The sequence below is a fragment of the Astatotilapia calliptera genome, chromosome 5, assembly GCF_900246225.1.
Source record: "Astatotilapia calliptera chromosome 5, fAstCal1.2, whole genome shotgun sequence".
Lineage (NCBI taxonomy): Eukaryota > Metazoa > Chordata > Actinopteri > Cichliformes > Cichlidae > Astatotilapia > Astatotilapia calliptera.
Window position 1 is genome coordinate 12201652 of NC_039306.1, and position 14061 is coordinate 12215712.

Below are 14061 nucleotides of genomic sequence, written 5' to 3' on the forward strand. Positions count from 1 at the left end.
TTTAAGAAGTTCTTTAGGTTTAGAATGATCATAAATGCTTTTTTTTTTTTTTTTTTTTTTTTAATATTTCCCCAATGCTGATACCCAAGATTACACCTGAGGAAAACCCAGTTTTATTGCACCTTTAGTGAACTCTGCTCCCCTTGTTCATGTTTTTCCCAGTTTGACCAGTTATTGGTTAATTTACAGCTCTTACTTCTTTCAAAACTCGGCCTTGATGGTAAATGGCAATGTCCTGTTTTAGTTTCCATTCAAACGCCACCCTGTTTTATTTTGAAACGTGTCACCGGACATTCAGCACGCGTTAATCCACTCCTCTTTACGCGGGTGCCTGGCACCCGGTGTAATGTGCACTCCTCTCCATTCCTCACCAACTCTAAGTCAGTCTGTCAGAGACCGTCTGAGCGCGCACACATACACAGAGCCCTTCATACAGTCTCTGGGGCACACGCGCGCACTGACGCGCACAGACACGTTGGCTCGCTCTGTCGGAACATAGAAGATAGGAGAGGAAAGGGAAGCGGAGAGCTCCCATTTATTTGCCCCCAACTTCCCTCTTTGCGTCTACTTGTGTCTTTCTGATTCTTCTTATCCACCAATGCAAGGATTTTATTACTCTTATTACTGCCACTGCTGTCCCGAACTAAGGGAAACAACTTTAAGGACCAGACGGGAGTATGTAAAATAATTCTTACTGCTGAACAAAACAAGAAGAAAAAGAAGGAAGAGATGGATAAACGGAGTAATTCTGGCGTTTGGCTGGCAGCTTTCTTCTACTTTGTACTTTGGGGACACACTGATGGACAATTCTTTCCAGGTAGTGAAGCAATTTATTCTTGTGTGTGTGTGTGTGTGTGTGTGTGTGTGTGTGTGTGTGTGTGTGTGTGTGTGTGTGTGTGTGTGTGTGTGTGTGTGTGTGTTTTAAATATTTTCAGATTCTTTGTGCATTGGTCGGCTTTGATTCAGTTTGAGTTGAATGTCACAGCGCTGAAGTTGCTCACATAGGGAGGACATGCAGGGTGATCTGAGCGCTTTGTGATTTCCAGGGCATTACAGATGCATATGTGGTACTGCTGGATAATGTGATAGTAAAGCAACTTTAAACTCAGCACGTTAGTCGCAGAATCTAAACCACTGTTCTGTATCCACACAGAAATCTTTGCACATGAGTAAGAATGTCCGAAAAAAGGAAACTGCAATAAATCCCTTGTTTAAGTAATTATTGAGATGTTTTTTTTTTTTAATAATAGTGCCAGTTTGACTTATGATGGACACTCGTCTGAGTTTGCGTCAGCATATTCAGTTCAGCTTCACATGGCTCATCGGAGGTTTTGACAAAGTTTTGGAGCTTTAGGAGGTTTTGCTTTACGAAGCTTACTGTAAGGACGGGCTACATGTTGTTGACGGTAGAAATGTGTCTCATTTTCAGTTCAAATTATAGTCTACTTTGCTGAAATCACTTGGTTTTAGAAACGGGCAGAACAGTGCGCGCTTGACTCGGTCTGAGCGCAAAACAGTCAATTTACAGCGTCCCCACACTTCTTTACATAACCTAATGATCACAGATATTTTGACATGTACTCCGGCATGCATATAAACGCGCACCTGTACAGCGGTACCATATGAAAAAAAGTGCAAGTGTTATTTAGAAACAAAGTGAAGAATAACTGAAGTTTCCTTTTTAATCTTTGGGCAATGGACTAATTCTAACAGCAGTTCAGATAGCCGAGTAATACTCCGCTTCTCAAACGGCAAATATACCTGACAGTATATTACAGTAAACATACAGATACACAGTTTAATCTCTCGGAGTTTAAAGCTACGGAATCCTCTTGCTGTCCGCAACATCTCCCCTCCGCAGCCCACACTCAGCATCGCTCTGGCACTTGTTACGCACAGGCGAGGTATGGAGAGTTTTCGGAATCCTTTTGGTTTTAGGGATATAATCGAGTCAGTGGTGATTACGATTATCTTTTTTCAGAAGTGGAAGCTCCACAGTTAGATACAAAGACACGAGAGTCGAATTACAACAGCATCGTTATTACTCCCAAACATGGGATATATATCATTTCTTGATAAAACACATCCCGAATGAAAACCAAGAAGCCGTTTAGAAGAGATCAACATGCGATTCCGTAATGGAAACATTTAACGATTCTTCAAAAAAAATATAGTCAATATTTAAAATTATAATGCAAGCACTTTATGCCCTCTGCCTAGGGCTGTTTTGTATGCTCTTTGATCGTTGAATCTCACTTTTTAACGGTCATGATACAATATGAGACTTTCAAAAACGTCCGCTTGTGTCCTCTGCTCAAACTCAGGAAACTGAAGGTAGACGTGAGATGAAAAGAAAATCCTTTAAAGTCAGCGATGTTTCAGCGGACTGCAGCAGCAACCTGTCTACTCTGTGTTCTGCTCTCTCCAAGCATCTTCTGCTTGGTATTCATGACTTGTACGACTGCAAAAAGAGGCTACTTTGAAGGAAAGACTGGCTCTAAACACTGAGTCCTTCCTCGCTTTATCTTGCATTCTGTGTTGCAGAGGTGCAGAGCCGCGAGTAGCCTCTTTCCGTGCGTAATGGTGCAGCGGACCTGTACTTTGTGCGTTACGATAAAGGAAGTACATAACTCGTCAAATGTGTGTGTTTATGTCTGAATTCAACTAAAAACTTAAAGCTTTGTGAGATATGAGTCTTCATTTCGACAGGCTAACATTAACAGACACGAGGAGAACAAAAGAAAACAGTTTTAAAGCCACATAAACAAAGGAAAGCCTATCCTTCATACAGATTTAAAGCAACTAATGAAACACAGGTGATCTCATCATCAGGCTGTGATAAATGGACAAAAGGCTCAAAATGTTGCAGAGGCTGAAAATATTTTTAGATTTTTGTTTGTTTGTTCGTTTTTTCTAAAGAACGATTTGGAGTCTTTATAATATAAGAATGCATCATCATTCTGAATTGTTTCACTCACATTTTTCACTTTATTTGCAATTTATTTTATTAGTGTGTGTGTTCCTGTATATGTAACAGAAGAGAGCAAAGGGACAGTTTTTTCGCTTGTTGTTTGATACGTGCCGTTGGGGGGCGATATTGATACATCCTTGCTATCTGTCGGACAGATTCCACTATCTCTCTCTCTCTCTCTCTCTCTCTCTCTCTCTCTCACACACACACACACACACACACACACACACACACACACACACACACACACACACACACACACACACACACACACACACACGCGTTGGACCAGACTTTTTAAAATGATTGTTTTTTCTTTTTATTCCTCTTACAAAAAAATGTGAAACATATTCAGCTATAATGATAATAGACTGAAATCCAATGATGAAGAAATCAATTTCACCCCACGGCTGTCAGTCACTCTTAATGACATCTTGTAGAGGTTGTAATAACCCTCTAATCCATCCTCATATGGAAGCTGCATTTGTATTTGTCTGTTTGCGGACTTAGTTTTTCTGTGTTTATTTATTTCATACTTGTATTTTTTTTTAAACATTCAGCTGTTCTAGTTGGCGTTTTGAAATTGGTTTAAGCTGAAGTTTAAGCTGAAGTCAGTGTATGACTTATTGATAAAGCATTAATAACTTACCTGCTTTCTCCTTACCTTTGCTTTTGTGATTTGGGTGAACTGATCCTTTAAAAAGAGGTTCATTTGTTCTTGTGTTTTGCAACAACATTATGTTCAAGAAAGCAGAGGCATGTGTTACTCAAGGCCGTCCTTTCATTTGGTGTGTGTGTGTGTGTGTGTTGGGTGCAGCTGTGCTCCTGATACATGTCTTTGAGCTCCAGTGCCCACTAATTGTTGAATATCCGGTTGAATCTGGAGGTGATGGGCACTGAGGTGTGTGTGTTTTCATGGAAACCAATTTACAATTTATATTCCACTTAATTAGATTTCTTTGGCAGCAAGGACAAAAGGGGGGAAAGTGAGAAAAAGAATGAAAGGAGAAAGGGAGCGACCGTGTACTTACTTACTCTTTCTCCTTGACTTGTTTGCCTGTTGTGTTGACATGATAAAGGGATATAGAGAAGTCTTTGGCTCTGATCAAATAAACATCTCTCAATTCCCCAATTAAAGAGCCATTTGTAAGATTAGTGTAGAGACTGCTATGTGCGTTTTGTAAATGAATGACACATGGAGACCTCTCATATAAGTGAAGTGGAGTAAAAATGTGCAGAGGTGAGGGGAAAAAGAGATTTACATGAGCAGAGGAAGGACGTGTAGAATGAACAATGATGAACTTAGGAGTAAAGAACACGAGAAGGTGCGGTGAAATGAGAAGGTCAAAGAACAATTTGGGAAGAGAATGGAGGAGATGTGTGGAAAGGGTGAACTTAGGAGGGGGAGGGGTAAGAGAGAGAAACTCAGGGTTAAGCGAGCAAAACAAAGGGGTGGGAGTGAGGAAAGAAGAAAGGGGGAGAAAGAGAGATGCAAGGGAAAATATGAGGAGGAGTAAGAAGGAGAGTACTCATCTAGATGGGGTGACGAATGAGGCAGCAGATGATATGACCATCCCTTCTTGCAATCTCATCCTTTTGCCTTTGCCTTCAAGCTGCTCTCTATGAATCTTCTCCATCTCCCCTTCTATTTTGAAAGGAAGTGGAGAAAGAAGAAAATGATGGAAATGAAAGAAAAGACAGAAAGAGTAAGAAGTAGATTAACATTCTGGACATGTAAAACAAAAGGTAGAGAAACTGAAGTTACAGAGGGGAGAGAAGAGCAGATGCCAAGAACAGGACTGGAGAAGGAAGAGACTGTGAGAGCAGAAGAGAGGACAAGAACAAAAAAAGAGAGGAGCTGTCTAGCTGAGATGTAGAGAGGCAAAGAAGTAAGGACAAGTGGTCGGAGGAAATGACAAAGTATCACAAGACTTCCAGAAAAAAAAAAAACTGCACTAAGTTGATTATGTCTCACTGTTATCGACTGTCTGAGTGGCTATAATTGTTTCCTTTGCTGTGTGTGTGTATGTGTCTTAAAGAACGACAGAGAGAGAGAGAGAGAGAGAGAGAGAGAGAGAGAGAGAGAGGGATTTATGACAGGATATCTGTCACCTCATGCCCCACTCTGTTTAGTATGCTGTCCATCCTCTGTGTGCGTGTGTGTCTCTGCCTAATCCACACCACTTATTCTATTGGCCCGACTAACTGACAGCCTAATAGCAGGGCATGTTGAGTGCTGGAGCATCGTGCATGTGTGTGTGTGTGTGTCGGAAATAGAAAGAGACGGACAGTTTGGTGTTGAATGAATGGTAGTGCATAGTGGAGCTGAAAGAGACCAAAGGTATAAAGAGTGAGAGCAGCCAGTCTCTCCATTCACTAATGTGCACTTAGAAAAAAGAAGGTGTTAATGCAAATGTGCATGTGGTGCAGTATTAGCGCGCAGTTACATCAGAAATTAATTTGTATACCCTTGGTGCTGAATGCCTGCTGATGCAGGGACCACTCACCACCCTTAGATGGCTTACCACCAATGCTGGCAATAGCCTGAATTGCCAGGCACCAATTAGCTGGAAGACCTATTCTAAGTGCTAACATAAGCTTTGGTTAATGCAAATACATTTTGTGAAATTTCAGCTGATTATAATCTCAGCTGCAGACAAGTTCAGAGGTGGAAAGACAAAATCATTTCCACAGTTCTCATTAACGTCGTGTAAAAGTCTCGTACATCTTCCATTTTTTAAAGTCTAGCGAGGAGTACATACAGAGTGATTGGGAAAAAAATAGTGGGAAAGTCATTTTTTCACCATAGATGTGGTCTGTCTTTTATGATTCTCCAATAAATTTCATTATTAGGATGTCTTTCAAGTTCACCATTTGTCTGAAAGCCCTTTCAACATTTGAGGCAATAATCACAAAGCACCTTCAGCACCATTATACCCCTAGTCACAAAAATGCAGATTATATTCCCTTCCTCTGCATGTTTTTACTGAAATGTAATTTTTCTGTAAGCTCATGGCCAATTATCAAAATTATTGCCTGAAAACATTAACAAAGTTACTCCCTTGTGGGAGGCAAACAACCATGAGTTCTCTGTTCTGGAAGATGGTAGCCAGGCTGACAGTTATCTGCGATGGGGATATTTGACAGTTCAAAGCTGAATGAGACACTATGAGCACTCAACGATGACATAGCTGTCAAATGCAACTCTAATGTAAGGACAAGAAAAATGTGTGTTTAATGGGCCTGAGGGCGAATTGCCTGGTGTGTCCACGGAGCCATCAGTGCACATAAAACTCATTCGTAACAAATGTACAGATTTAGCCATCAGAGATGCGGCCAGTTTTCCATTAGAACTACAGATAGCTTTATTAAATGGGCTGAAGATATTTGGTGTAGTGAAACCAAGATGTCTTATAATATGCACAAACTGAGCATGAAACGGAGAAAAAAATTTTTTCCCACCTGCAGAGGATTTAGAGCATGACTCAGAGGGAGAAACATCTCTCACTTACTCTCAGAGAAAAGTAGAAAGCATGTATAAACATTTTAAAACAAAGAATTCCCTTTATAGTTGAGCATAAACATAAACAGTTAATGCCTTCCCTCATTAAAGTAAACTAAGAACATATGGTGTATATTTCAGTGTATTTTTGTGCACTACTTTTTGAGTACAAAAGTGAGATAGCAATACAAGCTGAAAAGTTAATATCATCCCAGGACATTGTGTTATTGTAAAGTACCGCATTGTTAAATCTGTAGTTTGAACATATGCCATTCAATTCAATTCAATTCAATTCAATTCAATTCAATTCAATTCAATTCAATTTAAATAGCGCCAAAACAACATCAACAAGAACAACAACAGTTGGCAAGATAACCCCAACAATCAAATGACCCCTTTTGAGCAAGTACTTGGTGACAGTGGGAAGGAAAAACTCCCTTTCAACAGGAAGAAGCCTTTGGCAAAACCAGGCTACACTTTTATCACAGCCAAAAGAATTCAGATTGATGATATTGTTGTATCTATAGAAAAAAAATATAATAAGGGACAGCAGTGTAATTTGTAAATGTAAAACAGGTTATAGCTATGTAATGATCGTATTCTTGCAGCTCTAACTTAACACTTTTGCTGACTGACCAGTTGACCAGGCAACTTGTGCAAATTTATTTGTAGAAAAATAGTTTGAAGTTGCTTGCCTTGCTGTACATCTTTGTGTGCCACCCACAGGCCCTGTAGAATGTGGAAAGAGTATACAGTTTTTAGGCAAAAGAGTCATAATACATGGTATTTCTGCAGTATGTCAGCTCATTATTACTTGCTACAATAGTTCTGGTAAAGTTAAATGTGCTGTTAAGATTTCAAATCCAGAACTTAAAAGTTGGATAGCAAAAAGGTATTCTTATTAATATGGTGCCAACATTTTAAACCCACATTATAAACAATAAACAAATTTGGATACAGTGAAAAAAAAGAAGTTTTAATTCATTTTATCTGTTTGGGACAAGTGTAGGTTGAGGTATGCAGTCATGTTGACTAAGTATATCATAAATCATGATTAAGAAATCTCACAACGATACTCTCATAATTATAATTACTTTTTGGGTACATGCCAGTTACACTGGAATGATTTTCTTTCCCTACCTGAGTACAGTAGAAAATATCATGACTGTGAGCTTTGAAAAGAGAAGAAAAGAGCATTCATTTCTGTGTTCATTAGTCACCTCAAAGCAGCAGAAGATACCACTAACACTTACCATACAGCCGTCTTTCAAGCAGTAATAGCCTAAATAAAATATATGCCTGGTGGACATTGAACTTTCATTATAACAAATTAAACCATTAATTACAGTTAATTCATGCATTACATAAATTATACAAGGTTACGTTTATAGCAGCCTATAAATTATACAGCCATCATAAGTGATACAACAGTGCATTCAGAAACCTTAACCTTAGAAGGGCATAATGGCATTCCTGATAGAATTCAGCAGCTGGATGGTAGCAGACATAAATGAGCTGGAAAATGTTTTTGTTTTTATCCTTTAGAGGCTGTTAACTTCGGCTTCAGGGCAGGATGGTGCAGATGTTCATCTTCCATGTCTTATTGCACTTTGACTTCACTTTCAGAAGGGAATGCATCAGTAAACATAGCTTTGTGGCACTTTTAAGCTTTCGGGAGTTAGGCGAAAAGAAAATGCAACTCTTAATAAAATTTTGAGTATGAGTGGTTCCTTAAATTTTCAGAAAGCTGGCCCCCTGCCAAAATCGCCTCCACTGTTCATTTGTGAAAGCAGTTTATGGCATGTTAATTAGTTTTAATAATTAAGCATTTTTTAGACACTGTGACACACATGTCATGAAAAAAAAACTTTGGTTTTGTCACCTTTTTGATGGGTCAGATTTAATTGACTGGTAATTTAAAGAATTATGCTTTAGAACACATGTTTCTTGCTGTAAAAGGTTACTTTTTCATCCAAACAATCATCTTTTCCTAATTTGAGGAGTTAGGAAAAGATGTTGGTTAGGCCTGCACCTGACCAACAGGTTTTGGTTGAAATTAATCCATGAATGAAGACAAAACTGAAGTGTTCTCTGACATGAGAACTGGACCTCAGTCTTCTGGTTGAAAGTCAGTAGCTTGCTGAAATATCTTTGACAGGGCTAATAATATAATAACCTCTTACTTTGAAATTATTGGTATGCACAGCACACAAAGTTTAATGAGCAACTACTAAATACACAGTTTTTATTTCTACTGAAACATCGTCTGTTGTACCAGAGCAGGAAATACCTCACAAAATAAGAAAAATTATGTATAAAATAGATTATTCAAACCTTGGATGAACATATCTCTATTTCAACAGTTTCATATAATTGCTGTCTTTATTGATAAAGATATAACAAATTAATCTGTATTTAAATATTCATTAGGTTTCAAAAGTTCTTGTATAGTAAGAATGTGATGTGAAAAATTTCAAAATAAAAGTTCTTTCCTGATTTTGCTCTCTTGGAGTTAAGATTGGTTTAATCTGACAAACCACAACTGTTTACAAGGAATAATTTTGGTCTTATTTAAAGCAACTGCCCAACTAAAATAAGAGCAATACTGAGCATTCAATTAAACTGGTTCTCTGAGGACTTCATAACTCTAGAACAGGGGTCTCAAACGCCAGTCCTTCAGGGGCAGTGTCCTGAAACTTTTCCATGTGTCCCTGTTGCAACACACCTGAATAAAATTAGTCTGTCATTAACAAGAGTATAGAACTTGACTGCATGCTGAAGTGGCAACCCCTAACCCTACTCAAGTAAATGTAAGTGTTTGGAAAAATGTACTTCTAACAGTACTTTTATTGCACCATGTTTATTCACTCATGAGCTGCTGTAACATGAATCAAATGGCTGATTTGCCACCTCAGCATGCAGTCAAGTTCTATACTCTTGCTAATGACCTATTCATTTTATGCAGGTGTGCTGCAACAGGGACACATGGAAAAGTTTGAGGTAACCAGCCCTCCAGGACTGGAGTTTGAGACCCCTGCTCTAGAATGACTTCCTTCTTTGCTTCCAATAGATAAAAGTTGTCCTTAACTACAACCAACCCAGGATTTTGTCTCTTTAATGTGAGGACACTGCTTTTGAGGTTTTGCCAAAATAACTGATGCTTGTGCGATATTCTCACCAATTTTTCTTAATTGGCGTGATGTTTCCTCCAGATTAGTTAAGCTTTTATGAAAAGGCTAGAGTAGCCATTTTCCTGCCATGGTACTCCAACTGGAGTAACTGCTGAAGATGAGGGCACATGTCTAAAATGGCAAAACAAACTTGGAGACAAATCAAGTCGTGATTGAGCTGATTAGAATGTTGGAGGTGTAAAACATACACGGTGCAGCGCATTAAAAACTTCCTTCCCTCTAATTAAAATAACTGCTGATTAATGCAAGAGGTCTTAACGATGCTTAACAAGGTTTTGCGGTAATTAATCCATATTTAATAGAAGATGTTAGGCGAGAGAGACTGCTTCGTCGGCTGAATCAACAAGCTTGGGGGTGTGGATGGCAAAAGGGAAATAAAGGAGGAAATGAGTCAAATAAGTGTGGGTAGCAGTTATAAAGACAGTTATTCAATTTAGCTGAAGGAGAGAGAAGAGAAAGAAAAGATATTAGATGACATCTGAGCATCTCACTGTATTCTCAGAGTGACTAAATTTAATTTATGTCAGACTGTGTGGGAGGTTTTACTCAGAAGATAGATACACAGATGTAGTCAGAGGCACTCTCAACTAGTCTATAAAACATTTCGTATAAAAATCTAAATAACCAAATCAAACTTTAAAGTTCAGGATAAAAGAGCCTTTGTAGAATAATTCCTGTTTATTACAACTCGGGTCTTGGTCTCTATTAGTAGTTATGGCCAGCTTTTCTATCATCATCCTTAACTGTATAAAAAAAAGAAGCAGGGCAGGAAACACAAGCGGTAGAAATAGAAAAAAACATATTAGGAAGAATAGATAACGGCATTCAATAAAAGTATTACCCGTATAGTGTATTCATGGTTTGAGTCACCTGATTCCTAGCCAATGACTGCGACAGGCTGTGGAGCTCTTTCAACTTTTGCTCTTGAGTCAGTGTCTTTATAGGAATGCATATAAATAACTGAATTCCACTTCTACCACTTTTTTATGCCATGCAAAAATGTTATTAGTTATTAGGTATAAAGTCAAGGTTAAAGCAATGTTCAAAATGTGGAATCATGATATGCCCTTACATGCTATTTATTCACGCTTTCATGATCTGTCTCTAACCTTGTTGTTGAATACTTTATTGAAGACCAAAAAGAACTCTGGCAAATCAGCTTTAGCTGCAGTTTTGTGTTTGGTTTAGGGGTGAATGGCATGTCACTTAAACTAAAATGGTGAGCATGGCAAAACACATTTGCTAAAAATTTGCAGCTAATATTCTCTCTTTCATAACACTGATGTGGAGACTTCTGCTCAAAGGACCACTGTGCTTAAACACAGGCTCACAGGGGACACTACTAGATTCAGAAAACACCTTACTGTGCTTTAATAACAGCTTAGTAACAGGACAATGTGATTGTCCAACCTAGTCTATGGGTAACTTGTTATAGAGTCACAATGCTTAATCAATTGACACATATTTCTGGAAAATAATGCTACATTATTATATGTTCTTCAACATGAATTCCTAACATTATTTTATGCTCCTGAACACAACTCTTTATCAGTGCGCTCTCATTTGTATTGATTTGTGCCCATGTACACAAAATGAATGTTTTCCACTTTTGAGAGTGGTCGGAGGTGAAGCAAATCATTTACAAGTTCATACATATGAACGATTTTCCCATCTTATTGTTTCAGGTTAAGCAATAAAAAATGATTTGGTTAAGGTTATGTATTAAAAAAAACTACAGGGTCAGGAAAAGACCTTTATGGTAAATGGCCTGTATTTGTATAACACTTTACTCAGTCCCTAAGGACCCCAAAGCGCTTTACATTACATTCAGTCATTCACCCATTCACATTCACAAAATACTGCTCTGTCTTTTAAAGCTTAGTTTTCTTGGTTCTCATGGTGACATCTCGCTGCTTTCTCAAGAAAATATAGATGCTTCTGACATGACAGACACACAAATTCATGAGTCATTGTCATGAAAAATGTGAAAACTGGTGTCCTTGAGCAAGAAAGACTGCTTTTTTGTGATTATTTAAAATGTTGTTATGTGACTGGACTGGACTGTACATAGACTGAGGAAAGGCAGAAATAAAAAGAGATATTTCAGAAGAAGTGGTCAGAGATGATAAAAAACGAGATTCAAAGAAACTGAGACTGCAATTCAAAAGTCGAAAAGTATCTTTCTCATGGGGAGAAACTGCACAGAACTAACGGTAGAAAGACAGAAGAAAACTAATTATAAGGGAATATAAAGTTGGCAAAGAAGGAATAAATGAAGATTGACAAAGGTTTGGATAGAGAGGAATGGAGAGAGCGCTAGAGACAGATAAGAGCAAACATCATAATATTTGCCTGGCAGTTTGATTTCCCCTCTCATTATTTACACACGGAAACACACACACACACACACACACACACACACACACACACACACACACACACGCACACACAGACGAAGTACACAGGCTGCCCAATATACACACATGTTGTTTTTTTGACAGAACAGTCTGTAGGTGCCAACCATCTTCTAGTTGTTTACAGACTTTCATCTGTACACACTCTTTCACACAAACAGATACACATGTATAGTACACACAAATGCACACACTTGGCTAAAATACTGCCAAGTATACACAACTGTAATCCAGCATCTGCTCTCCTTTATTTATCACTTACTTTTAATCTTTCTCTTCATACTGCATTCTTTATGTGTGATTTTCTTTCTTTCTTTTTTAAACAATTCAGCCTCTTTCTTATTTTTCTCACTCCATATAAGCATCCTCCCATTCATTCATTCATTTTAGCCTCACTTCCACTGATTCGGCAGTCCATCTGCCTGTCAGTCTATCCACTTATGATTTCATCATTTCAGCAATCATCCATCTAACTGTCAGTCAAACCAAACCAAAGCGGTGCACGTGAAGCGAAAGGCAAAACACAGCGGTGTAAGTGTTCATGAGTTCAGTGTGAGCGTACGCGTCCAAAGGTGAGTGTGCGCTCAGATGAAATGCTGATTAATAGATAATTGCTTCTGTCATGGGTAGCTACAGAAAATGCTGCTTGGATAAGTGATACAGACGCACAGAGAGGAAGACAGACAGGAGAATGGACAGATAGACAGAAAACCATTTCCTCAGCCAAGAAGCATGGCAGCCACTGCTTTACCTGTCACTCACAGATAGAGGTTAGAGAAGTAGGGGCGATGGAAAGAAAGAGTAAAATACATAAGTGGGGGAGATCGAGAGGGTAAACGTGAAACCAATGAGGAGGAAGTGGAGGAAGCTGTGAGAGAAAGAGATTTGAGATGAGAGAAAACCGTTGAGGATAAAAAGCAGAAATGACAAATGGGAGAATGAGTGGGAGAAAAGAAGGAGAAATAAAGATTGTAGATTGCTGAGGAGGAGGTGCAGGAGGAGGGAAAAGGAAGAGATTAAAAAGTTTAACATGGACAGTGAGAAAACGCCTCATTGATAAACACTTTAATACATAAACGTGCTAGTGTTTTTACATGCCACCCTCATGCTTGAATAAGCTGAATAAGTGAACACCTCGCACTCAGACTGTTGGCTTACTTGTGGTAAAATGTTAAGAAGAGCCTTCAGCTTTCAGGCCCCTCTGCTGTGGAACCAGCTCCCAGTTTGGTTTCAGGAGACAGACACCTTCTCTACTTTTAAGATTAGGCTTAAATCTTTCCTTTTTGATAAAGCATATAGTTAAGGCTGGATCAGGTGACCCTACAATAGCCCTGGGCTGCAGGTAGTTTGATTTAATCATTAGTTATTAATCTCTGGCTCTCTTCCAGTGTGTTTTTTATCCTTTCTTGCTCCCCTCACCCACAACACAGCACAGCAGATGGCTGACCATTCCTGAGGTCTGGTTCTGCCAGAGGTTCTTTCCTGTTAAAAGGGAGCTTTTCTTTCCCACTGTTGCCAAAGAATTGCTCAAAGATCATTGTAGGGTATCTGCTTAACAATATAAAGCACTTTGAGGCAACTGCTGCTGTGATTTGGCACTATATACTGTGAATGAAACTGAATTGTTGCTTGTTGCGTAAATTGCAGTGACCTTTTCCATCAGGATAGAGTCTAAATCTAACCTTAGTGCATTTTTATACCATGTCAGCCTGTCTCTAAGCTGCCACTGCTGAACGCTGCCACATTTAAGTGCATATGTTTTCTGCTTTTTGTAAAGTCACGTAAGTATGAGCATTGTGGTCATTACTCAAAAAGTAATTTATTACAAACTGTTACTTTAAAAAAATGTATTCCATGAAGAAAATAATTTGCTTCTCTTTAGATCACATTTCTATTAGGCTACATTTCTACACTGGAAATGTAGCCTAATGCCAATGTAACTGACAGCAAAGCTGGTTTTCCCAAAGAAAGCTTAATATAGAA

The 14061-nt window shown here is 38.6% G+C and overlaps 1 protein-coding gene across 11 annotated transcripts in view; it reads left to right on the forward strand.

Annotated features, from left to right (window-relative positions):
* Positions 1 to 380: 380 nt before the first annotated feature.
* Positions 381 to 14061, forward strand: part of ptprt (protein tyrosine phosphatase receptor type T) — a 326863-nt gene continuing 313182 nt past the window's right edge. For all 11 annotated transcript variants that reach the window (XM_026167280.1, XM_026167283.1, XM_026167281.1 and 8 more), the window contains exon 1: positions 381 to 817. In XM_026167280.1, coding sequence (XP_026023065.1) covers positions 730 to 817 — 88 coding nt within the window. In that variant the 5' untranslated portion in view covers positions 381 to 729. The remainder of the gene's footprint in view (positions 818 to 14061) is intronic.